The sequence below is a fragment of the Epargyreus clarus genome, unplaced genomic scaffold (assembly GCF_041222505.1).
Source record: "Epargyreus clarus isolate Ecla_fem2 unplaced genomic scaffold, WU_Ecla_fem_2.2 ptg000002l, whole genome shotgun sequence".
Lineage (NCBI taxonomy): Eukaryota > Metazoa > Arthropoda > Insecta > Lepidoptera > Hesperiidae > Epargyreus > Epargyreus clarus.
Window position 1 is genome coordinate 10,477,387 of NW_027332210.1, and position 25,030 is coordinate 10,502,416.

The window sequence follows — 25,030 nt, forward strand, 5'->3', positions numbered from 1 at the left end:
ATAATATATTAAAAATGAAAAACTCCTCCATTTTTAAAGTCGATTAAAATATAGTATTTCATCTGTTATTTTAATTATTTAAAAACCAAAAAATATTATGTTAAAAGATGCTTGTGAAGTTATAGAATGCTCAATAGGACAACATCAGATCATTTCATTTGGAAACTATTCTATTTCTTTAAGACTAGATACTGAATTAATACCGATATTCAGCGAATCAAACAAACATATAATTATTTCACCATTTGCTATAGATAATTATAAAATATAACTTATATTTTATAGTTAATATTTAGCGCCAAAAAGCAGTGATAGCCTAGTGGTTAAGAAAGTCGGCATCCCGATCGAGGGGTCCGAGCTTCAAATCCCAGGCACGCACCTCTGATTTTTCAAACTTATGTGCGTATTAGAAATTAATTATCACTTCCTAAACGGTGAAGGAAAACATCGAAAGGAAACCTGCATACCCGAGAGATTTATATAAAAAAAAAATGTGAGCCGTCACGGGACGCCTGGCAGATGTGAAACATCGACATTATTTTGTAAAAGTAATATGCAGAAAAGAACATATTGTGATAGGAACTAAATATGTCATAATGATAAAATACTGTTTGCGCATGGCGACGCGTCGCCACACCGCACACACTACTGCATATAGACTGTATATATATATACCATCGTATAGCGTGGCGACGCATACGATACGATACGCATACGACGCATCGACGGCATGCGTCGCCACGCCAGAAATCGGTTTTACGTGCGGCTATAGATGTTTCACATCAAAAATCTCAAAGGTATGTGAAGTCTACCAATTCGCACTCCGCCAGCGCGGTGGACTATGGCCTAATCTTTCTTATTATGAGAGGAGACCCGTGCCCAGCAGTGGGACAGTAATGGGTTGTTGATGATTGATGATTTAGCGCCGTATAAAATGAACTTACAAAGGACGTTAAATCATATTTGGGGCTTATAATAGATAGTACCTATATTTAGATATTAGGTCTGTAACAAAAAATTACAGAAAAACCATAGAATATGATACGGCCTTATTATTTTCTTTTCAGCGCTAAAAATATAAAATTTCATATCTATCGTTCTATTTTCAAAATACGAAAATGACAGACGTTTATTACAACATAAAAATGCGTTTTGATTTGCACTTTATAATCCGATTTAATTTCAATCCATCTTTGGCAATTTAGGGTATTTATTTACACTTTATGGTATAAGAAAAAACAGTGTTATTTGTCATTACAGTCTATTATGATATATTCGATTTGAGACAAATTTTATCGCGGAATTGTGACATTTTATTATGTAACTGGTACTCACGGTACGCAGTTTTAATTTGCCAATATCAGGACAAAGTTCCATGGATCGTAATTAATAAATTTCGATGTGATCTCACTTCTTGCAATTGGGTCAAAATATCGGCAATAAAGAAAAATACAGTCTATGAAATTATCTAAGCCTTTAAATTCAAAACATAATGCATAAATTTACGAAAAGTTGCGCCATTCATAAAAACGTTCAATCTGGCAATACTCTGTTATGGGTACTAAGTAGCCACACAACCAGTACCCAGATACAAGAAATATTTCTAAAATGCAAGGTTGCTTTACCTCATACTCACGAGTCTCCGTTAGGGCACATTTCGGTCAAATGCAAAAAAAATGTTTCTGTCTGGGAATTGAATCCTGATTCATTTAATGGCGGCACTTACGCCACATATAACCTATTTCATGTTGGTAATAAGCCCAAGCCTTAGGCTATATTTACCGGTTATTACCAATATCAATATTTTTACAAAAACGGTTTAAACCAGTTATTGTTACAACGAAAAACCGTTTTTAGCTAACTCCAGTTCGACCAATCACTACACCCGCAGCCGTGTGAATCATTTTTACCGTTCACCATTCCATTTTCTGGACGGTAGGTGTAGAATACCTCACAGAAGGCAGAATCGTCTCGGGGCAGTTCATAGCCGATGTGTTTAGCTGCGAGCCACGCCGCCCCCATAGCGCTGGAGACGCGCAGACGAACTAATTCAAGCTCTTGTTTCACCTGAAAAAAAATAATACAATAAATCGATTTGATTAATAATAATAATTTACAGCAGTTACAAAAACATGTTAGGCTGACGTGCAAATTAATATAGGTACAATTATAACAAACGAATGTAATAATCAAAATGTTATACAGAAGTCAGGATAAATATCTTTTAAATGAATTTTACGTATTATTATTTGTCAAATAGATCATTTCGATACCTCAATTTCGCAAATCGGCCAACTCCACTTTTTGTCAAAATGTTTTTTTTTAATTTATTTTAATTTCCTTCAACTCCATTTACTAACAAAATAAATGTTGAATTAAGGTATCGATTTGTAGAGTAGAAAGTTCTTGCTATAAGCTATTTCTTTAATTCTTTCTTAAATCTATCAATCAAGTTTTTTATGTCTGTTGGCAATGCGTGAAGGTGGTAGAACCCGTTGTGGTTGGACAACAGCGGCATCACCTCCACATCCATTTCTGCCATAGCAGAGCACTTATGACATACTGAAGTGAATTTTCAAACCCACAAAATAAGTTTCCGTAGTGTAGCGGTTATCACGTGTGCTTCACACGCACAAGGTCCCCGGTTCGATCCCGGGCGGAAACATATGTAATGTGCACTTTCCTTTTTCCTTTATTAATATAATTAGGTGTTTTAATCATGAAACATTATAATTTTTGTTCCGTGGTTTTAATAGTATTGATGTAGAATTATCTTATATAGAAAATTCTCGTGTCACAATGTTAGTTACCGTACTCCTCCGAAACTTTACCGATTTTTACCAAATTTTATATGCATATTCAGTAGGTCTCAGAATCTGCTACTATCTATTTCATACCCCTAAGTGATAAGGGTTGTTCACCCTTAACATATTTTTATTTATATGGCAACACAACGTTTGCCGGGTTAGCTAGTTTAAGCATACAATTGGGTACTTGACAGTTATAACAATAAAATATGAAATATGTTGGATATGATAGCTTATAAGTAAACATGAATTATGCAGTATTTCGTTTATTTTTTAATACGTTCTAAGTATTTTAATTTTTAAAAAGAAACTTTCGATTTTTTATCTGTGGATTTTAAATTCCAAAACGGCGACAGTGCTGCCTCAAAAGTCATGTGACGTCACTACATCGAAACCAAACAAGACAAATAATAATTAAATCGTTTGCTGTTAGAGTTGGTTGAATTTATGTTGTGAACCCAAATGAAGCCATACTATATTAAAGCTGAGAGTGTGAACCTGCTTAAAGAACCTCCATATATGCAGTGCAATAAATCAAAATGGATACAAAAACTTCCGTGAGATAACCTATGGAAATATCAAATAAACAACGTAAGTAAAACATTCTTTATATTTACATTTAATCATATCGGACAATTAAAACATTTCTTAACTGACTTCAGACAGAAAAAACCTTTCTTCTGTCTGAAGTCTTCAAGTGATTATTAAGATTTTTTTAAATATACTTATATTCTTATGTGAACTGTTTTAAGGTTATTAATTGGTTATATTTATATTTACAGATCTTCCCGACAATCGTATAGTGACGACGTTATAGAGTATGTGCAGTTTAAGAGGAAGGCAAGTTTGTGTTTGATGAAAAGTAAAAGTTGTCCTGAACACAAGGTACATCAATGAAAATGAAAATGTGATGACTGTCCTGCCTAGAAGAAGTGAGGAGCCAAAAGTTTCGAAAGTGGGCACCAGTCTGAAATACATAAAGTAAAGTACACGGGAAATAGTACTTCTTTACTTGCGTAACCTACCCAACAAGATGAAGGAAGAAAAGTGAACATACAGTTCCTATTATTGCATTGCAATTTAATTCTGAAAATGACAGTGATAAAAATATATATCCATTTGTTACGGAAAATAATTTTAGTAATGAAGAAAAGCAGACACGCAAGCAGCACAAAAATTTAGCTTAGGTGATCTGTAGTAATTATTGTAACTGTAACATATGATAAATATATACAAAAGTTCTACTGTGTGTACTCACTAATAGAACCATATAAACCAAATAAACAAAGAAATCGGTTAATAAAATACTAATATTAGCAAATCATGTATTTTTAATTATACAGTCATGTAACTTAATCAGTGCACATGCACCATCAATAATAACACAGTCATGAAATATTTTAATTGTGTCCTATTAATTACAGAATGGGCCCTTAAAATAGAATTCTCATAGACGTCTTATAATTCTATTCTTATCATAGACATCTATATAATATATTAAATATATGAATACTTCCACTTGCTGTTTTGTTTTGATTACGTCCCGATCCAATGATTTGGAATTGACGAATCACTCGAGAGTTACTAAATTTATTCCTTTTTTCAATAATACTTCTCTTACATAGATAGTATAAAATGTCATTGCTTGCAAACAGAGGATTTAAACATATAAAAATCTGCAAGTTCTTAAACGTTTATGAGATTTGGGTTTAGGAACTTGTATAAGCAAATTTGTTAGGATATTTAGCGATCGTACTTGAACACATCGTCACTGCACACGCCTTGTAATTTGACATTCTTGCAATTGTACTAATAAAAGTTAAATAATTCCCAAGATTTCCCCTGAAGTATGTGTAGCGTCGAAGTTTATTTCTATATTTTCAATGTGTTGACGTCACGCCACGAAATGACACTCGACCGCATGTTTTGGCGTAACGTTCCGTTTACCGTAATAAAAATATGTTTTTTTATTAATAAATAGCCCTTTTTTCGAAAAAATGATCAATGAAAGGCATATATAATACGTATATGAATTCATTAAAACAGTTTCCCAAAAAGTGTCAAGTAGCCAATTCATTAAATTAATATTTTACAATATTCTAACAGGAAAATTTACAACATAGTATTTATGTCACTTTGTTATTTTATCTTTTTATTTTTATAGTACAGAAGAAGTATTAAGAAGCATGCAGTTAACTTGGTGATAAGTGGCTACTACAACCAAGATATCTTTTGTAACGTAGAATTTCTCAATTGCATTGTTACATCTGAAAACTAAGCAGCAGTTTGTAAAGCACGGCTTACCACTGTTTATAAGGCAGAAATACGGGCAGACACAATAAGCAATCTAAATAAGTTGTGGTACAGCTCTTTGTGGTTCGACTTCGAATGCGGCGGCAAACGTATTTCTGCCTAATAACAGCAGTGTTAAGCGCTGCTGTGTTTAAGTTCGAAGAGTGTTGTGAGGGACACATAATTATCTTATAAAAAAATTATAGGTATCCTTCAGGAGTCTGTGACCAATATTACGAAGAAATCTAATCCCATCAGGGGTTGGTTATAGATGTCCATATGTCATATGCCATAGGTAGTTGCCATTTAGCATCACATGGCATATATAGCCGTATGCTACTACTACAAAATTATATATAAGAAAATAAAAATAGATATTTTTTTGTATATTATAAAAAATCTGCCCTTCTGTGACGAACCACAAAGGTTTAGATCACCTTAAAAACCTATGAAGCATACTTACACGTCTATCAGCCAACTGCTTTAGCGCTCCAGGCTTGAGCGCATCCCAGCTGTTCCACACAGAACCCACACAGACCACACGAAGAGCGTTTCCAAAACAGTTTTCTCCGTGTCCATTTGCCCCATGTTGCCCATTAGCACTCCCATTCTGTTTAACCTCACTTGCTCCATTTACATTCTCAAGCTCAGAAGTTGCTCCATTTTGTCCATTAATTTCGAAAGTTCCATTATGTTTAGTCTCAGCGCGTTCTGCTAAAGCGGCTACATGGGCAGCTAGTGCTGCACCAGCGTCGGCAAAGAGATGCTGGGAGAGCGCATCTCCGTCGTCTGCTAGTGATGAGAGCTTTGCTGTTAGACCTGGAAACAGTTTGTATTTGTGTTAATGAAGACCTGACTTTACAGTAGAAAATTAGCAAAGGGAAATTATATCAGTTTGTGACCGCTACTGGCTAAATATAGGCATTCATGGTTCAGGGGGTTGAATCACGGGTCCCCGTTGTTACCAGTTTTAGGGGGAGCTTCAGGGGGCATTTTAATTGTCTGCTATGGGCAAGGTCACTCATCCGTACTTTAGTCCGCCACTCGGCAAGGAATCTGTCAGAAGAAGTATGCCCCAAGTCTCCCTCAGCAGTAATGTTTAAAGTATTGCAGTAAATTCCAAACCACACTTCTAAGACCAGTGCCTAAAATTTAGATAATGGATTCATCAGTCATTTGACAATGGATTTATCATAGTCCTTTGACAATAGACTTGTGATAGTCATTTGACAATGGATTTATCAAAGTCCTTTGACATTGACAGTGGATTTATCGCAATAATTTGACAAAGGACTTATCTTGTCATTAGACAATGGATTTATCAGTCATTTGACAATAAATTTATCAGTCATTTAACAATGTATTTGTCAGTCATTTGACAATGAATTTATCAGTCATTTGACAATGAATTTATCAGTCATTTGACAATAGATTTTTCAGTCACTTGACAATGGATTCATAATAACTTACCAGCGAAATGTGACTTGTCGAAGTGTTTGTACGCGTGTGGCAGCAGATCTGCCTTGTTGTCTGCATCGAAGTGGTCCTGTACCGCGCGCCATAATCTTTCAGTGCAATGCGGCGCCCTACGCAGTCCGTCTGCATCGTCGAAGACCATCTTCACTGCACGGTGGGCTATCCAGTACGCTGAGGAGACATAAGAAAGGAAAAATTAAAATTTAATCTGGGTGAAAATATAATTGACTTTCTACACTCACAGGTCTACACTAGGAGTCTTTTATATAAAATCTACAATCTCTGTCGGTAAAGCCCGACTGGCTAGGGATTGAATCTTTTTCGTCGGTGACTAATATTTTAATGTAAATATGAGTACAAATCTTTATGTTACAAGTTTTCTCTGGTTATCATATTATGTTGCATGTTTTATAATTTACAGAATAAGGGATCCATGTTAGTTTTATGTTGAATCCTAATTAGATTTATTTATTTTTCCGTAATTTCTGCTAATGCTGCAACGAACTGTTAACATCAAAAGATTTTTAAACACAATAACATATTGGATTAAAAAAATACTAATTACAAACACCTACTTACCACCCCCTTCATCTCCTAAAAGGTACCCCCATCCTCCACAACCATACTGCTGACCATCTGGTGTGCGCAGGAGTGCATTCGATCCTGTACCTGAAAATATAAAAACATAAATATTATATAGGAGTAAAATAAGCTTCCGCCGTTTTAAGAAAGATGGCGTTACACAACATTGAGGTTAATAACTTAACATATGAATCATTGAGTGAACTTTGATAGTAGCCGTCTTCAACCCATTACTGTCCCACTGCGGGGCACGGGTCTCCTCTCAGTGATAGTGGTTTAGGCTGTAGCCATCACGATGGCCAAGTTGATAGTAGTATTGATTGATAATAATAGGTGATTTGGCCCCTTAGGAGACGCACATCAAAAAATATCTGTTAGTTCTTATTTACGTTATAACTTGATGCATGACAGTGCATCCACTAAATTCCAAATGCTAAAGAAGTTTTATGGATAAATCTATTCTTCGTCCACTGAATTTATATGTGTGTTGTCAGTGAATCAGGTAATTCTAGTTTTATTAAGTACAAGCTTTGATCCCCTATTCAGTCCCCTTAGGGAATTATTTCCAAAAAATCCTTTCTTAGTGCTTACTTACAAAATATATGAAATAAAATGAAATGAAATGAAATATATTTATTTTGTATAGGCCAACGACGGCACTTACAAATTGTCAGGTACAATTTTTTCTTAAACTACTACCGGATCGGAACGCGACCTCTACTGAGAAGATCCGGTTAGAAACTCAGCGGGTTTGTCTTTTTTTTTTTAATAATAATCATTCTCTTTTTGTAATGCCATCATTTTTACGTATAATTAATAAAGCATTAGCTCCAGTATCTTGCTTTACATATATCTAAAAAAGAAGTTTGTTCAGCAAGATACGCTACACTTTGACATTTTCTTAATTAATTAATAATTTTGTTATTGATCAGTCCCATGCTGTTTTATCATCAATATAATCAGAAATTTTATAATAGGCTTTACGACTAAGTTTGATTTTGATTATGGCTTTAAATTTATTAATTGACAAATTTCTGATTTCGGAGGGAAGTTTATTATAAAAACGTATACATTGACCCATAAAAGAATTACTTATTTTGTGGAGACGAGTAACATGTGTAGAAAGATTATGTTTGTTTCTTGTATTTACATTATGCGTGTCACACCGTTTTACAAATTTATTAATATTTTTCCTTACATACAGATTTTCATATATGTATTGAGATATAACAGTTAGAATATTTATTTCTTTAAACAGTTCTTTTAGTGAAGCTCTTGGAGGCAGGCTGTAGATAGCTCGTATAGCTCTCTTTTGCAATATAAAAATATCATTTAGGTGTGACGAACCCCCATAGCAATATACCATAGGTCATAATGCTATGAAAGTAACTAAAATAAACTATTCTAGCTGTTTCTACATCAGTTAGAAGTCTAATTTTTCTAACAGCATATGCCGCCGAACTGAGTCTACCCGACAATTTATCTATATGGGAACCCCATTGCAATTTGGCGTCAACAGTAACACCTAGGAAAACAGTTGACTCCACAGGATCCAAAACCGTTCCATTTAATAGCACATTGGTTTCAACATGCTTCACGTTGGGTAACGAGAACTTGATACATTTAGTTTTCTTCTCATTAAGAAGAAGATTATTTATATTGAACCAATGGATAACTTTCGAGAGAGCATTGTTTACTTCGTCATAATTGTTTAACTGTCTTTTAATCTTAAACAAAAGTGAAGTGTCATCTGCAAACAATACAATCTCATGATTATTCCCTACATAGTAGGGTAAGTCATTAATATAAATTAAAAACAGGAATGGACCGAGTATTGAACCCTGTGGCACGCCCATTGTAACAGAAGCGCCGGGCGATTTTGTACCATATGTAAGGAACCTCCGTGGAAACGCCGTGTTTCTCATCGGTACAAACTCTGATTCGTCAGTCTGTAGTCAGTTTTTGTGTTTCAATAAAGTATAAATATTAGTATCAAAATTAATATAAAAGCAGCGTTAGCCTAGTAGTTTGAATTTTGACCTCCCGAGGTGCTTAGCCCAGATTCGAACTCATGCCTCGATAATATCAAAACAACCTAGATTTTAGAAATCATTTGATTAGAAATTAATTGCCACTTTCCAAGCGTAAGGTGCCACAGTCAAAAATATTAACGTAAATCTGAGTGCAGCCAAAAATATCGTTCTGTATGTAATAAACAAAATAAATAAATATTGCAATACGGTCAAGGTCCCATATTATAATGACGTCGTTATTTTAACTTACATAAATTGTGCAAGAAATGACTATAAAGTATTTTATGTTTCCTATTCTTTATAACAGGAGTGTTAAACGCGGGGATTGTGAAGGTGGTAGAATCTCTTGTGGTTTGACTGCACCACCGAAACTACTATTTCTGCCTAATAATAATGCTCTGAAGGTGGTAGAACCCTTTGTGGTTCGACTCCGGCGGCACCACCGCCACACCTATTTCTACCTAATAACAGCAGTGCTAGGCGCTGCTGTGTTCCGGTTTGAAGGGTGTGGTAAGGGAGACAGACTTTTCCGAGGCGTTCCAGCTTAGTCCTCAGGGGTAGCGGCGCATCTGTGGCCGACCTCAGGTAGGAATATCTAATCCTATCTGGGGTTGATTACAGATGTCCATGGGCGGCAGTAGCCACTTACCATCAGGTGGACTGCATGCTCGTCTGCTGCTCTTATATTATAAAAAAAAATAACAGTATTCAGCGCTGCTGTGTTCTGATTTGGAGGGTGTGGTAAGAGCGACGTACATAGGTCCTTAAACGATTGCCAAATTAGTCCTCGGGGGTGACGTCACATCTGTGGCCAATTTCAGGTAGGAATGTAATCTTATTTAAAATTGATTACAGATTTCTACGGGCAGTAGTAGCCACTTACCATCAAGGGTACAGCAGTTTTGTTTTCTTCTTTCATATAAATAGGCAACAATCACCATTGCTTACAAAATGTATGTATACTAGGAATGGCGATTTGAGATCGATTAATCGAAGGATCGATCTTTTGGGCCAAAAAAACGATTATTTTAATCGATCACCAGCAATAGATCGATTCAGTGAATCGATCTTTCAGTCCAGTATATCGAAAGTCGATCTTTTCTAAATTGGTTGATTGGATTTAAAACCATTTTTATTGCTGACGGATATGCATTTCAGTACATGTTTGTTCCTGATGACCTGTTTTTCGCTATCTTCGCCTTTTCTTAGATTAAAAGTCGAAGATCGATTTTTGGAGAATCGATTCTTTGGGCCTCGATTTTTTTTGTAAATCGATTTATAACACACCGATTCAAGAAGCGATCTTTTTCGAAAATACTCGCCATCCCTAATGTATACAAAGCCAAAGTATATTCAATTGAAACGTAAACAAATGGACGGATGTGAGCGCTTAAGCACTTGTCCCAACGTTTATTTTCCAAGACCCCTAATGGCCCGACCCCAGATGTCAAGGCAGGGGTTATCACGTAACCCAGTATTGTGTCCTCATTTCACAAACTACTCACATCCTCTGCAACTATAAATACGCTTCCTTCTATTAGTTCATGTAACTTTTGTTATTGTTGGAGTGGTGTCGTCTGAAGCTAGAAGTGTTGTAGCCAATTTGACTAACAGTAGGTATCGCAAATTTTCGTTAAAACGGAGTCAAACGCTTCGTGTCAATCGGCGAATCAAAAACGCATGTCAAAAAATTCTACTATCATCAAGATATCTGTAAATTTTCAATTAATTAGCCGATCATAGGTACGTTTCCATAACTGAGGAATAAAATGGTCGCCTCATATATAAGTCAGCTGGCATCCAAACACATCCACAGAAATGTGAAACGTGTTGGGTGACAGCGGAATAGGTGTGACGGCAGTACCTCGCCGGTTGATCCGTGCTGGCTCTACCACCTTTCATAATGCCATTCTGATATTTAAAAACACAGTCATGTAGATAAACAAATGTACAAATGACTTAATTGTACTAATAGAACTATAATTTACTGTGTTTTTTGCGAATTTAAATGTGAATTCGTAAAAAGTTCCATTGTTGTTTTCGCCACAAAATGGCATACGCTTTTATTGCTAAACAGATACTGGTTCAAAGATAAAAATAATAATGTCATTGCTCGATTCTATTATCGTGTAAAGTAGGCCAGTTAATTAATTTATATTAAAACGCAGTAAAAACCTTAAGAACCGGTATATTGACATGCAAGAATAATTACCAATTTCTTTATTTCATTTCAGTTTTTAAAGGACATCAAAAAGAAGATGTTATCAGTTTCGACCTAGTTATTTTGTATCTGTAATGTGGTTATTATTATTGCAATGCTTTTTGAGGCATTGAATGAGGGTAGATTCATAAATTGCTAAATTTTATGGAATTTGGAAATCAATAGGCACTTTTCCTAAAATCCTGAGAAGAAAAAGATTCCTATAAAATTAACTCAAATTATTCCAAAACTATTCTCTGTTTATTCAAAATTCAATGAAACTTTAAATTTTTAAGTTACTTAGTTGTATCTTTTGTCATGTATCTTCGTTATTATCTTTTAAAACAACAGTCAAATAGGCACACATTTCTGTGAAAAGTTATAATAACTCTATCCTTTATCATCTAAATCTATTCCTTTTAATATCTTAAATGCAGCTAAATGTTTTATCTTTTTTAATGAAAGAGGAACACTGTCTTATGCCATGGGTACAGTGATAGTTTCTCCTTTGGACTAAATTGGAATGCCTCACGCATTTATCCTCAGCACTAGCGTTAAAAGTCACCGCTACGATCATTTCCAAAAGATTTATACAATTCAAAAATTGGCTTTTGTACCACTATCGAACCACAAAGACTTTAACCTAGAATAAAAGTTTGATGATCTAGAATAAAAGTTTAGTCATACATCTAATCGGCATTCCCTTGTAACTAATGTCACACAGGAAATTGATAAAAAGTAGAATTACGCTCAAGTCCAATTGGCATTGAATATTAATGGGTGACGGATGGAACCCGCATTCAAATACACCTCGTTGACCTTAAAAACTTGTACCTAAGTCTATACAAAAAATGTCTAAGTTCACGTCCCACTAATACTAGTTTTCATCATCAAAATACTTCAAATATTAAGTATATGGTATATATTTTACTAGTACTGTATCGTCCATTAACTTTCTATTTGTCGTTCAAACGCTTATCAACTATATTTGTGCGTAGTAATCGTACATTTATATCAACACTAGCTGACCCGGCAAACGTTGTGTTGCCATATAAATAAAAAAAATGTTAAGGGTGAACAACCCTTATCATTTAGGGGTATGAGAAATAGATAGTAGCCGATTCTCAGACCTACTGAATATGCATATAAAATTTGGTGAAAATCGGTAAAGCCGTTTCGGAGGAGTACGGTAACTAACATTGTGACACGAGAATTTTATATATAACATATATCGTACGAGTCAGACACGACAAAACAAAATCAGATCGTTCTATATAATGTATATGAACGGAATCAAAGAGCACGGAGTGCGTTCCCAAATCCTAACATTATGTTCCAACACATCACAGGCAAGTACCGTGCCTGTAAAAATGTTGTATTTTTACAGGCACGTTTGTTGATATAAATGGGCTATAAGAGTGCATGTATACGTGCAATACGTATATTTGCAATGTCATATTTATTACTTAGATGTAATTAAATAATGTTGGCGGTACGGTCACCATACCGGTCTGACGCGCAAAGTTTTCTGAGTGTTATGTGTGTCCATGGCACCCCACATATAATCCTAGTGTAGAAAGGGTCGGTAAGGAACCCAAAGTCCGAAAGACATAAGTCTGTTTATTATCAAAATTCGGCAGTACAAGGCTACAAATAAACTCGACTGCATCTGCATACATTCACAAGACTAAACGGTTAAATTAGCAAAGATCGCGCAATCGCTGTTTGGATAGATAGTAAACATAACCCCACGTGCTCTAACATATTTGACGTCACGTAAGTCAATGGAGCGCCGTAAATCACCGGGCAAACATCGAACGACTGTTTCCACTGTTGATACGAGATCGAAACTGGTGCGTTGTGGAAAATTCTGCAGTACCGGAATTGAGGCGTAACTTCACGTCATGTTACCTGTGTAAATTGTATGCTTTCCGCGATCTATTTGGATTGTAGTAAATTTATACCCTAACTATGTAACCTATACTAACTATGTAACCTATAAATTAGGGAACATATCTCGTTCCATCTCAGTTATCAGGAGTGTGTTTCTGTGTTAACACACTAGTGGTAACAGTTGTTGCTTAGTGTTAACACACTAAGTGATTGAACCCTCTGTGGTTCATCTTTGGAGGCACCATCACCACACCATTTTCCAGTTTAATAACAGCAGTGTTTAACGCTACTGTGTTGTAGATTGAAGGGCGTGATAAGGGAGATATACTTGTCAGAGGCGTTCCAACTTAATCCTCAGGGGTCGCAACGTATCTGCAGTTGATCTCAGGTAGGCCTCTAATCTCATCGGGGTTTGATAACAAATCATGACCCATGAGCAGCAGTGGCTAGATAACATCTGCAGAGCGGCAGATGGACTGTATGCTCGTTTGCTATTTCTATATTATAAAAAAAATCAATAAGGTTATAATGACCACTTAACATACCTAGGTTCTCTACATGCTCTGGATGAGCCTTATATGAGAAATTGTGTACTTCTGCAATATTCTTGAATTCATGGTTAATAACATCCGCTTACGTGTAAGACACCAAGTAAATTTAGACCAATTTAGATACATTCAAAACTTATTTATGGTTACAGTGAAATACTTTACGCCTCTACTATCTACTTCCGAACCGTATCTTTAATTATAGTGCGCAATAGACAGTCGTACTTCACAGTTTATTGAACCTGCTGAAGTTGAAATTGATTGTCATTCAAATTCCTTGAATCATTGGACGGTTCTGTTCAATTATTCCGTTAATCAACTCCATTATCTTAGACCAATTATTGTCCTATCGCTGCACATGTAGCTAAAGCTATATATACTAATTTCGCCCCATACTTGGATAGACAATCTTTACTTTAAAATATAAGAGCGCGTATAAGTCATTTATATTCGAAAATAATGGGACGAGAAAGTTTCTTCAAGATGGTTACCAATGTTACTATTAACCACACTGATAGGCACGGACTATCTCTCAAAATGATAAGGGTGTTAGCTGTAGCTCACTACACTACCTAATTATGGATTGGTAGATTTTCCATACCTTCACGATTGATTGCAGAAGTCTCAAACATATAGGTTTCCCAAAGATGCTCCTTCATCGTGATGATTTTTAATTTGAATTTTAGATGTCCACAATACTTTAGAGTAGTATAGACTCTGAAATTGATGACAGTAGGCTATCATTCCTCAATCAGCTATAAATGTTCATAACCATAACTCACCAGCAATCAGCACCATCCCGCCATTCGTTGCTCCAGTAAATAAGGAGCCAGCAGTGTCTGATGCAACATAGATCGCTTTTGCGCAAGCAGGATCCTTCTGTCTCACTCCCGCGGCCAGGTCTGCGTTGCTGCTGTCCTGCTCGCACCCAGACAGCGTCAGACCCTGGACAATTGGTGTGGCAAAGGTTAATCAACGTTATTGGAGGATACTGTCTAAATTGTTAGTGATTGATTACTAAGTAATTAGGTGAGGAATCATGATGTCAGCATTTAAAGGTAGAAGTCCCGGTGGTTCATATTCTGAACTGCCGTCACGCATGTTTCACCTTATAACTGCAGTATAAGGCAAATTGTATTGTAGGCATTTAAAGGAGCCGTTCCAACAGACCTCAAGGGTAGCAGTGCATTTGGGAGAGACTTCAAACTAATTGAGTAAAACTCTAATTCTATTTGGAGTTGATTAAGAATGACTAGGACAGTAGGGGCCATTTTCCATTAGATAAACTTTATCAGGAACGCACTGCCGTATTTTTAAATTATTATTGAATATTTCAATTAGAAAAAAATCCTAATAATTTTGTGCGGTCGTGCCCTTTTATCTTCATTAGTATTTATCCGCAATTACATAAAAATACTAAAGTCTAACATTTATACTTTGACGGACAGCATAATACAGTTACAGCTTAAGGAAAAGCGTATTTGCCTTATGGTAGATACTGATCATTGAATTATTGCGCCTAATGTTTATCAATTGATTCGATTCTAACCGACCTGGCTTGCATTGTAATGAGTAAAACGTTTTGCACTCTACAATGTAGATACTCTGATTCTGACGAAAACTGTGTCTGAGTTCGGCCACATTATAAAAGGTGATAAGCTATTTACACTGCGTTATTTGATAGTGGATTATGCTTATCAAATTTCGCCGACTCGTATACACCGATCTGGTCAATGTACCCGTCTAGACCTAAAGCGTTCCGGATTCGATCCCCGACCATTGACACATTGTAACTACGTATTTAGAGTTATATTCTAGGTCTGGGAATTTATGTCTTTGTGTGTTCATGGCACCCACGATCCAATAAATCCAATAAATAAATAAAGGTTACGTTAAATCGTTTTACAGTCACAAAATGGAAATGAAAATTAAATCTACGGAGTTTCCAAGGTACTCCACTAGTACCACTAAGTTTCATCCTTACCAAAGAGTCCAAAGGCTTCATGAGAGGTATCCCAGCGTCTATCTTCGCGGCGTGGAGCATCGCTATCACTCTGTTGGCGCACTCATCGATGCCAATGGTCCAGTGGTTCGTGCCAAGACCTTTGGCCCTGCCCCGGACCATGCCAGTTTGGTCGCATATCACCAAGTTTGAGTGTGTGGCGCCCCTGGAAAGATATTTTTATTAATAAATGTATACTTATAACAATTCATTTGCAGTGACTCACAATTATTGAAATTGAAATCCATACTACACAGTTCTACACTGAGTAGCATATGGTATGTACTTAAGACCTATACAAGTAATGCAATTGAACATTTTCACTGTTTTGAGGAATTTACTGCATTTTTGACGTTTTTGCTTTATACGCACAAAGAATCATTGTTGTGACACGTGATTTTCTCTGCAGATTTTTATTTTATGTTTAAAGTAAGCATATACAATTGTGATCTAAATAAGAACGCCTTCTATACAAGTTAAGTTTGGTTACGTTTCACTTAACTTTTAAAACATACAAATCAAGGTGTTTTGAAATTCTCGAATTGTAATAAAAACTATGATCTTTAAAGTGACTCTAGTTTTACAATATTATTAAAATATCCCAATAGTTTTTTTGAATGAACTTATTTTCCGAAATTTTTGATTAGATTTTTATCTTTAATTATCTTATTATCATTTATTTTATTCTTTGATTATTTAATTTTATCGGTGCAAATTATACTTTCCAAAAAATATTCAACTGTCATATCCATTAGAACACCGGCATAATTATTAATCTAAGAGCAATAATACTAAAATATTTATATCACCTTTATTGTCTGCAGTTTATTTATTTATAACGCCTAATCTTATCGACTACGTTATTCGAAAAGTTAATCTTTTATCGCAAAAGATTATTCTTTTTGTATGTTATCGTAAATCGTGAACTTGACCCATTCCATGTGGTTAGTGATGTGATAGTGCGTTGGCTAACAGGAAATTGTAAATAAAATAATAATATAAAATAAATAAATCTTGAATTTCCTAGTCAAATGTCTGAGACTCTGTCTGAGACTGTGAGAGACTGTATTGTTTCGAAATTTGGTTCAGTTTGTTCTATGCCTACATCAAAGTTAGTTAACTTGAAAAGAAACTGTAGAACTCAAAATAAATTATTTTTACCTACCTTCCGAATTATGTACCTAATCTATTTATATTTTAATTTTTTTTCATTCTGTAGAGATACTGAAGTCGGTTCTAGTTATTTGTTATTTTTTTTAACTGGGCCTTTATTTAAGCGTTGCTACTCGTAATATCCTTTTGAATAAAAACTTTTAAAAACATCGTATTTTTATTTTTATTACTTTCTTATCGGAGCTTATATAGCAAAGTACCAAGTAATGTAGACAGAATTGCAATACATGATTATTTATAAATAACTAGTGGTGCCCACGGCTTCGCCCGCATTTTAAAGATATAATATGACATACATAAAACAGAAAATTCGTACCTTCATTGAAATGACAGTGGTGCCATCTGTCGGTCTTACCAACTCCCAAACCTTCGTGGGCTCTTGGACAACAACTTTGCAAAAGATTATCACTTGATCAAATGCATAGTTTCCGATTTTATAAAATGTATATAGACAAATATTCATTTTTATACAAATAGAATAGATGATCGACTAACATGGATAAGTAAAGTAACTGTAGGTAAATTATGAAAAAATCTAATTTCGATCTTCTGGGTTGAAAGATCGACTCACTTAATCGATCCATCATTGGAGATCGATTAAAATAATCGATTTTTTGGTTCAAAAGATCGATTCTCCGATTAATCGATCTCAGATCGCCATCCCATCTATAGTTCCCGTGGGATTTCCGGGATAAAAACTATCCTATGTCCTTTCTCGGGTCTCAGATTATCTTTGTACAAAATTTCATTAAAATCGGTTCAGTGGTTTAGGCGTGAAGAAAAGACAACCAGACAGACAGACAGACAGACAGACAGACAGAGTTACTTTCGGATTTATAATATTAGTAAGGATAATGTGATGGTGATGACTCCGGAGTCAAGCCAAAATAATAGTGAGACTGTGATGACTTCGGAGTCAAACCAAGGGTTCTACCACGTCCAATCTGTACGAATGTAAGTCACGAATTTACCATAACTGTCGCAACATTTCGTTACTATCGATTACTTTCAAATGCGGGTTACCGGGAAATAACCTCAGGTTATTCAATAACAATGCGAATCATCTTATCGTCTGCGGTATCGGTATATGGCCTATTGATAGCTTATCATTTTCATTGTTTTTTGAAGTGTTTGAGGAAATCCGTCTCTATCTTAGTACATTGGTTTTGAAAGTAGTAACTTTTTATAGTTTGACCCCTCGGGCATCTCCGTCAAATCAATATCGGATTAATAATCGTTAAGTGTTGCTAAGGTGTAGTTTGGAGGGTATGGTAAGAGGAGACATTTAAACGAGGCGATGTAATTGAATACTTATAGATAGCAACGCTATCGAAAGTGATTTGAGGAGTCTAACCTTTTGAGTGGATGCAGATTCGAGGTTCAAGATTCAAGGATTGCAGGTTGGAGTTGCCACTAACTACCAGATAGACTACATGATTGTTATAGTCCACGTAAAACTGCTAGTCTGCTCTGAATATAGAAATGAATCGCGTCGCCATAGCAAATTGTATGATTACACCTGCTCGCAACAATTTCAAAGCGGACTAGCAGTTTGGTTTGGATTATACCTTTAAACATTTTAAACACGCATTTTACACTCACGGTCCCACACTAGGATTTCCTGTGACATAGACGGAGACATACACGGATAGATGAATACACAAACACCCAGACCCGGAACAGAAATCTAAATTAATCATTTAGACATCTCTCTGATTGGGGATCTGGTTGGATGTTTGCTACTTCGTTACAAAAAGAACAATTTTTTTGGTCTGTCATTTCGAAAATTTTATTGGTAGGTAAAACGGAGATTAGTTTTGTATGGTCTATGCACTAAATACCATGATGTCATAAATAAAAAATGAATAAGTAGACTTTGACGTATGCAACGTATCTCTGCACAATTTATTGTTCCGTGCTCTGTGCCTACAATGTATCTACATAAGTCGAGGCTTAGATGCTTTGTCTAATACTTACCTACTAGTCTTTACTTATTTATTTTAGCTAAGTAAATACAAGACAATTATATCATTTCTACTGATATGTAATCTTCGTGCAAATACCTAAACTTGAACTTATTATGCAAATATGCCTTATCAGTTAATATTCATATAATTATTGTATTAGAACAAACATGTCATTTAATTAAAGATAACTATAATGAGATGAAGCGCTTACTGCTCCGTGGCACTGGTATATCGAAAATGATACGTCAGGTTGCCTAACAAATTAATACTAACAAAGAAAGCATCCTTATGCTTTCCCATTTATGTCTACAGGCAATGAACGTGTCAGACACAGCCCGTGTCGGATAAAACATTTTCTTTTGTAAAATATTTTGCTAGTCAGCGTGGTCGAGTTACAGTAAATATTATAAATAAGTTAATTACACATGTACAATGTACATTGATAATTCTATTATCTGTCACGGTACGCGTCTGAAACGTTCTATGTCTGTATGTGCATATAACGCCCGTTACTAATACTCAATCTATCTAATTTTCATCAACCAAATATTGAAAAACAATGTCTAGTATGAAGAAATTGTCAAACTTCAAAATTGGTGTACAAAACATTCGATAGATGGTATTTTAATATCGGTCATAAATGAACCCTAAACCGTTTATTTCCTTATTTACTGCATACAAACTGCAACAATACTAATAAAGTAATATTTCAATAAAACATTATGAAGATATGATCGTACGATATTATTTATGGCCTACATATGATAAAAACACTGCAATAACTATCGTTTTAAAATTAATAACCCTTTTCATGTTTTGTACGTGTAGGTTTTCAACCCCTGACGTGCCAACCAATGATCTTTAGGGCTTCCCAGAATAAGGTTCCAAAACTTCCTTTTAACCTTCAAAAAGGAGGTTCTGTATTCGACCGCTATGTATGTAAACTTGTATGTCCGCGATTTTCTCAAAAACTACTAATCCAATTTGGACAGAGTTTTGATTATTACATGCAGGTTTTCAACCCCATGACTAATGCACTTTGGGTATGCCCAAAATTCCTTTTTAGCATTCTTCTTTGAATAGTGTTATTAACTACGCGTGGATAACATTATTCGAACTATATTATGGATTTTATCCTTGTTAAAAAAAGTAATAGGTATACCTATATTTTTTTAATATATATACAGTTTTAGTTTGGTTTTTATATTTTTATCGGCCCCGTGGCTCATTTGCTATTCCTTATAATAACGAATTTTCCCATCCACTCCCAGTAAAAAAACACCTTGAAAATAGACGAATACCCATGTAATATTTGTACGAAATAAGCGCGCATTGGTTAACAAATAACTATATAACATTATATAGAGTATTTGTATGTAGCGCAAACTGCAATTAATACAGTGAAAGTAGAGTTCTGTGGGCGGTAGAGAATGGTAGAGCCTGTATTGATACCGCTATCAATCAATATTTGTTACAACACATTATAACAGATATTATTCTGTATATTTTATAGGCTTAGCCTAATGGGGCCTAGAGATAGGGGGTGACAAATAGGGTGAAGTAGTTCAACTCCACATGTTCCATTAATTTAGGTTTGTCGGTGTAAAACTTTTGCTTTCATACTTTTTAACTGACTTCAAAACAAGAGAAATACCTCAATTCGACTGTATTTTTGTAAATGTCTGTTATGGAGTTTCTTACGCCGCTTCTACTTCATCTTGGAAAGGTGATAGATTGACGTTGACGTGAAGCCCATCAGAGATGCATTATCACTCCTGAGGATGGTCATCTCATTTGGAACTCTGCCGGCATCGGCACCGTTTCATGAAAAAGTAGGAACTGCTTCACGTCAGCAATAGATTGATTGAAATAGATTGATTGAAATCAGAAATTTTCTGATTGAAACATCCAGGTTTCTACTTTTTAATGTACTGGTTCCATTTTGATTTTTGTTTCATTATTCCAATTTTTCGATATATAAACAGCATTGGAAACATCCGCCTAATCTGCGTAGCAATGGTCTCATTCCGTTATAAACAGTAATAAATGTACTGAAAATCAATAAAATCCCATAGAATTCAACAAACTACGTACACTTATCTAATTCAAATTTTTCAAGGAAATAATTATTTTGCGGTTAAAATAGAAGAATCATGATCATTTGCAATAATAGCATTACCACGCCTCCGTGACATCGGAGTTACGTCGACACCTGACCTTTACGAGGTTTACATAATACTTGCATCTGTTATGAAATAGGAATACCAATTGCGATTTTGTGATGGGGAATAGATCTTTGAGTGTACCACACTTAACCGAACGGCAAACAGTTTACAATTGAGGACTCGATTATTCGGATGGAGGCCTCGATAGTTCGATGGCCCATAATAGAAATCAATGGGAAGGAGCGTCCTCCGATAAGGTAGACTGTTGATCTGATGACAGAGTTCTGAGTAATGCCAATGAATAACTTCCAAAGGACAAATGAATGGCAGTTGAAATGTAAGTAGGTGAAGGTGGTAGAACCCTTTGAGCATTTGAGCTAATTTCTCAGGGGTAGTTGTGCATCTGTGGACGATCTAATCCGATCTAGTAGGAGTCTAATCTCATCTAGGGTTGATTACGGATGCCCAAGGCACAGCAATAGACACTTAGCCATCTGATGGACTGAATGCTGAATCTTAGTAAAAAAGGTTTCAATTTATTTATGAGGCACGGCTACCGGATTGTTTTAATGTAAGTGTATTTATCATTGAAATGACCCTAGATAGTCTTAATAGCTCAGATATTGATAGCTAGATAGTATTAAACTAGACTAGACTTTGAGACACGTTATATGAGCTTCGCACTTACTGATCAGCGGAAAATTATTTATCTTTAACCTTGTGAATGTCGTCTTGTGTCAAAATTAAATACAGGTTTGTATTACAACAAATTGTTTTTTATTCTTTGCACTAAGTTCTTGGAAAACGGTAGAGCTCTTCTTGGTACAAATGCAGCGGAATACGGCTATACCTATTTCTGCCTTAACCGAAGTATCATGTTTCTTTGTTCTGATTTAAATGGTGTAACACAGAAACATATACGTTTCTCAGTCTGCCAACGAAGTTCTCGTTTACAATCAATTTTATTTTGTATTACAAATGTCGTTGTTAACCCACTACTATGCCAGTATTGGGCACGGGCTATTAGGATATAAGGATTAGCATTAATTCATTACTATGCGGTGTACTCACAGCTCTGGCCACATGCGTATTATCAGACTTCAAATACCTTTGTGAACTTTTTTAATAATCTCTCAGGTTTGCTCATTCCTCAAGTTTTCCTTCATTTCATTTTTCATTATCAACACATTATTGTCCCACTGCTGGGCACGGGTCTTCTCTCAGAATGAGAAGCATTAGGCCATAGTCCACCGTGCTGGCCAAGTGCGTATTGGTAGACTTCACATACCTTTGAGATTTTTTTACGTTTTCCTTCACTGTTAAAGAAAGTGATACATATTTCTAATACGAAATAACTGAAAAATCATAGATTATTAAGATTTGAATTTCGGACCCCTCAATCAAGACGGCGAGTTTCGAGTCTATCATTGTCCTTGTTACAAATGTCCATAAGCAGTTACAATCAGGTGAACATGTTCATTACGTTTACCTAACATTTATAGTGGTCATATATGGCATCTAAGTCTGTACGAACCAATGCCACGGACGTAAATCCCAAGCAGGATGTTTTGTGGCAGGTGCGTTCACATCGCCACACCCCCGACAAGCCTCTACGCGCAATACCTTTCACTTCACATAAATATAACTTTGTTACTTGCGTACTGCAATCCAAATCAAATATGAACGAATGGTTTCGTTTGGATATTTTATTTCTTTGTGTTAGTATTTTTATTCGTTATTAAAAATGAGTCAATGGTTTTGTCTCATGTGCATTAATATTTGCATTTTTTGTAATATTGCATTTTCATTAAAAATCATAATTGAATGATTTTTTTCTCACGCCTATTGTTTTGGAGATGTATATACATTTATAATAACTTTTTATATAATACAATTATCGACTTGAATTTTGTTTTTAATTGTGTCTAATTTTCCTATTGTCTCTTTTTGTTTATTTTAATCGTGTCACAATATTTAAATACGGAACAATTAAATATTTGGAACAATAAAATTAAATGCGTGATATAATTTTCCGATCAATTATATATTTTATGGGAATGCTTACAAATAAACAAAATGAGTTACTCATTTATATAAAGCGCAAAAAAGAATGATATTTACCCCATTATTTATTAATTAATTCAAAAATATACATTGGATTGATATGAGACAAGATAATTTAATTGGCATCCTAATTTTTACGAGGTCGGCCGCTAAATTATGTTATTTACGATGCACGCACGCACTTTTCAACAATTATCTGTGGTTTTTGCTTTTATTTATGAAACGTAAATCATATTCCATTTAGGTTTTTGAAATCGATACGTATTTAATAAGTAGCAATTATCCAAGCTGTATTTAATCAATTATTAAAGGTCGTTAATAATTAATTTATCAAATGGTTTTCTTAGCAAAGATTGTATTTTGTCAATTTTGCTCTACTAGACCTTGTCACTATTACATCTTTGGTAGCCAAAAAATGTATAAGTACTTAAATTAATTATTGTTGTTAATGTTTCTAAACTGATCGATTTTTTATCTTTTTCTCAAAAAACTATTGAATTAGTACAGTAAAAAATTCAAACAGTGGTGTTAACCGTGATATAGGGAGAGTAGTCTTACAAACAGACAGAAAAACTGCATAACGTTTTGATACAGAAAAGTAAACGTAAAAAGAATTCAAGGTTGACGACCAACGAAAATGCCTGGCATTCCACAGGGTAAGTGGCATTTAAAATAGATCCTTAAGCTGACAATGATAAAGTCCATAATTTACACACTGGATCCACCGGTCAAGTCACGCCTGTTTGATGTAGAGAAATAAACAATATGAACCATGTGTTAGTTACAAATCTGCATACGATAGCACGATTTATTGCAAATGGCAGTCCATTTTAATCAAAATAAAGTCGTAAATAACTACGTGATGAATGTTTTTATAAAGGATAATTAAAATAAGCGTTTTATAGTGCGTTATCATCTAATTTCGCACGTTTTGAGACATCTATGAACGTTCAAGGCAAACCTTTCTACTTTCGACAATACTAGTGCATGCCGTTGCATATAACGTTGAAAAAAGCGGGCTAAAAAGCGGTTCTTACCCTTCCACGCCCCCAAAATACATCGTGGATGCCATATTTCGCGTTGTTTACTATACCAGAGCGTAGGCGGTCAGCACTTTGATAATAACACGAGTTGGCGTTCTGATAAGGACACACGTAACTACACACGTCAGCAGGCCACGACAGCGGCCGCGCGACTAAATGGCCTTGGTATTTGACAATGTTGACATGACATTACGCGGCTGGGTTAGTGGCTAGTGCGCGCAGTTATATTAATAACGGTTTTTAACGTTATAACGTTACTCGATAACGAATATATTGATTTGCGTTGTGTTATAACGATAAGATAAAATTAATCTTATTTTTAAGTAGCTGCTAAAACCGTCGATTTTATAAACTATGTTGACTTTCGAAATAGTTAAAAAGATCAATCTCCTGATATAATTAATCATGTTTTGTATATTGCACAAATTTTAGCCTTATAGAAAGAAAAATTCGCAGGCGCGTTCTATGTTTTCGATAATTTGTTATGTTTAATTATTGATGATTAATACGTTTATTTATTTTGTTCCCGTGTAAATTAAAATAACTTGTTCAGTTACTTAATTTCCAGAAAACGTAATTATTTAAGTAATTAGAGTCCAAAAACTTTTTTATTAAGAAAGGAACAATAAAAAGTCAGCTTTGATAACATGTCGTATATTTGTACATAATATTTTATATCCATACATAAACTTACAACACACGAATGAACAGTAATGGAAAACGTACAATACGAAATAAGAAAGGAACAGGGGATCTCTTACACTTACATACTATAAGAAATAAAA

The 25,030-nt window shown here is 35.0% G+C and overlaps 1 protein-coding gene, 1 long non-coding RNA gene and 1 other non-coding gene across 3 annotated transcripts in view; 2 read left to right on the forward strand and 1 right to left on the reverse strand.

Annotated features, from left to right (window-relative positions):
* Window positions 1–24,416, reverse strand: part of HtrA2 (HTRA2-related serine protease) — a 33,997-nt gene extending 9,581 nt beyond the window's left edge. Inside the window, exons 1-7 of the mRNA XM_073080084.1 lie at window positions 24,240–24,416; window positions 15,816–15,999; window positions 14,614–14,776; window positions 7,155–7,244; window positions 6,570–6,746; window positions 5,563–5,918; window positions 1,884–2,067 (exon numbers count right to left, since the gene is read on the reverse strand). Coding sequence (XP_072936185.1) covers window positions 1,884–2,067; window positions 5,563–5,918; window positions 6,570–6,746; window positions 7,155–7,244; window positions 14,614–14,776; window positions 15,816–15,999; window positions 24,240–24,274 — 1,189 coding nt within the window. The 5' untranslated portion in view covers window positions 24,275–24,416. The remainder of the gene's footprint in view (window positions 1–1,883; window positions 2,068–5,562; window positions 5,919–6,569; window positions 6,747–7,154; window positions 7,245–14,613; window positions 14,777–15,815; window positions 16,000–24,239) is intronic.
* Window positions 2,593–2,665, forward strand: TRNAV-CAC (transfer RNA valine (anticodon CAC)). Its single transcript has one exon. It is a non-coding gene; the product is annotated as a tRNA-Val (tRNA).
* Window positions 2,986–4,211, forward strand: LOC140747559 (uncharacterized). Its single transcript, XR_012102882.1, has 2 exons — window positions 2,986–3,398; window positions 3,590–4,211. It is a non-coding gene; the product is annotated as an uncharacterized LOC140747559 (long non-coding RNA).
* Window positions 24,417–25,030: the final 614 nt, after the last annotated feature.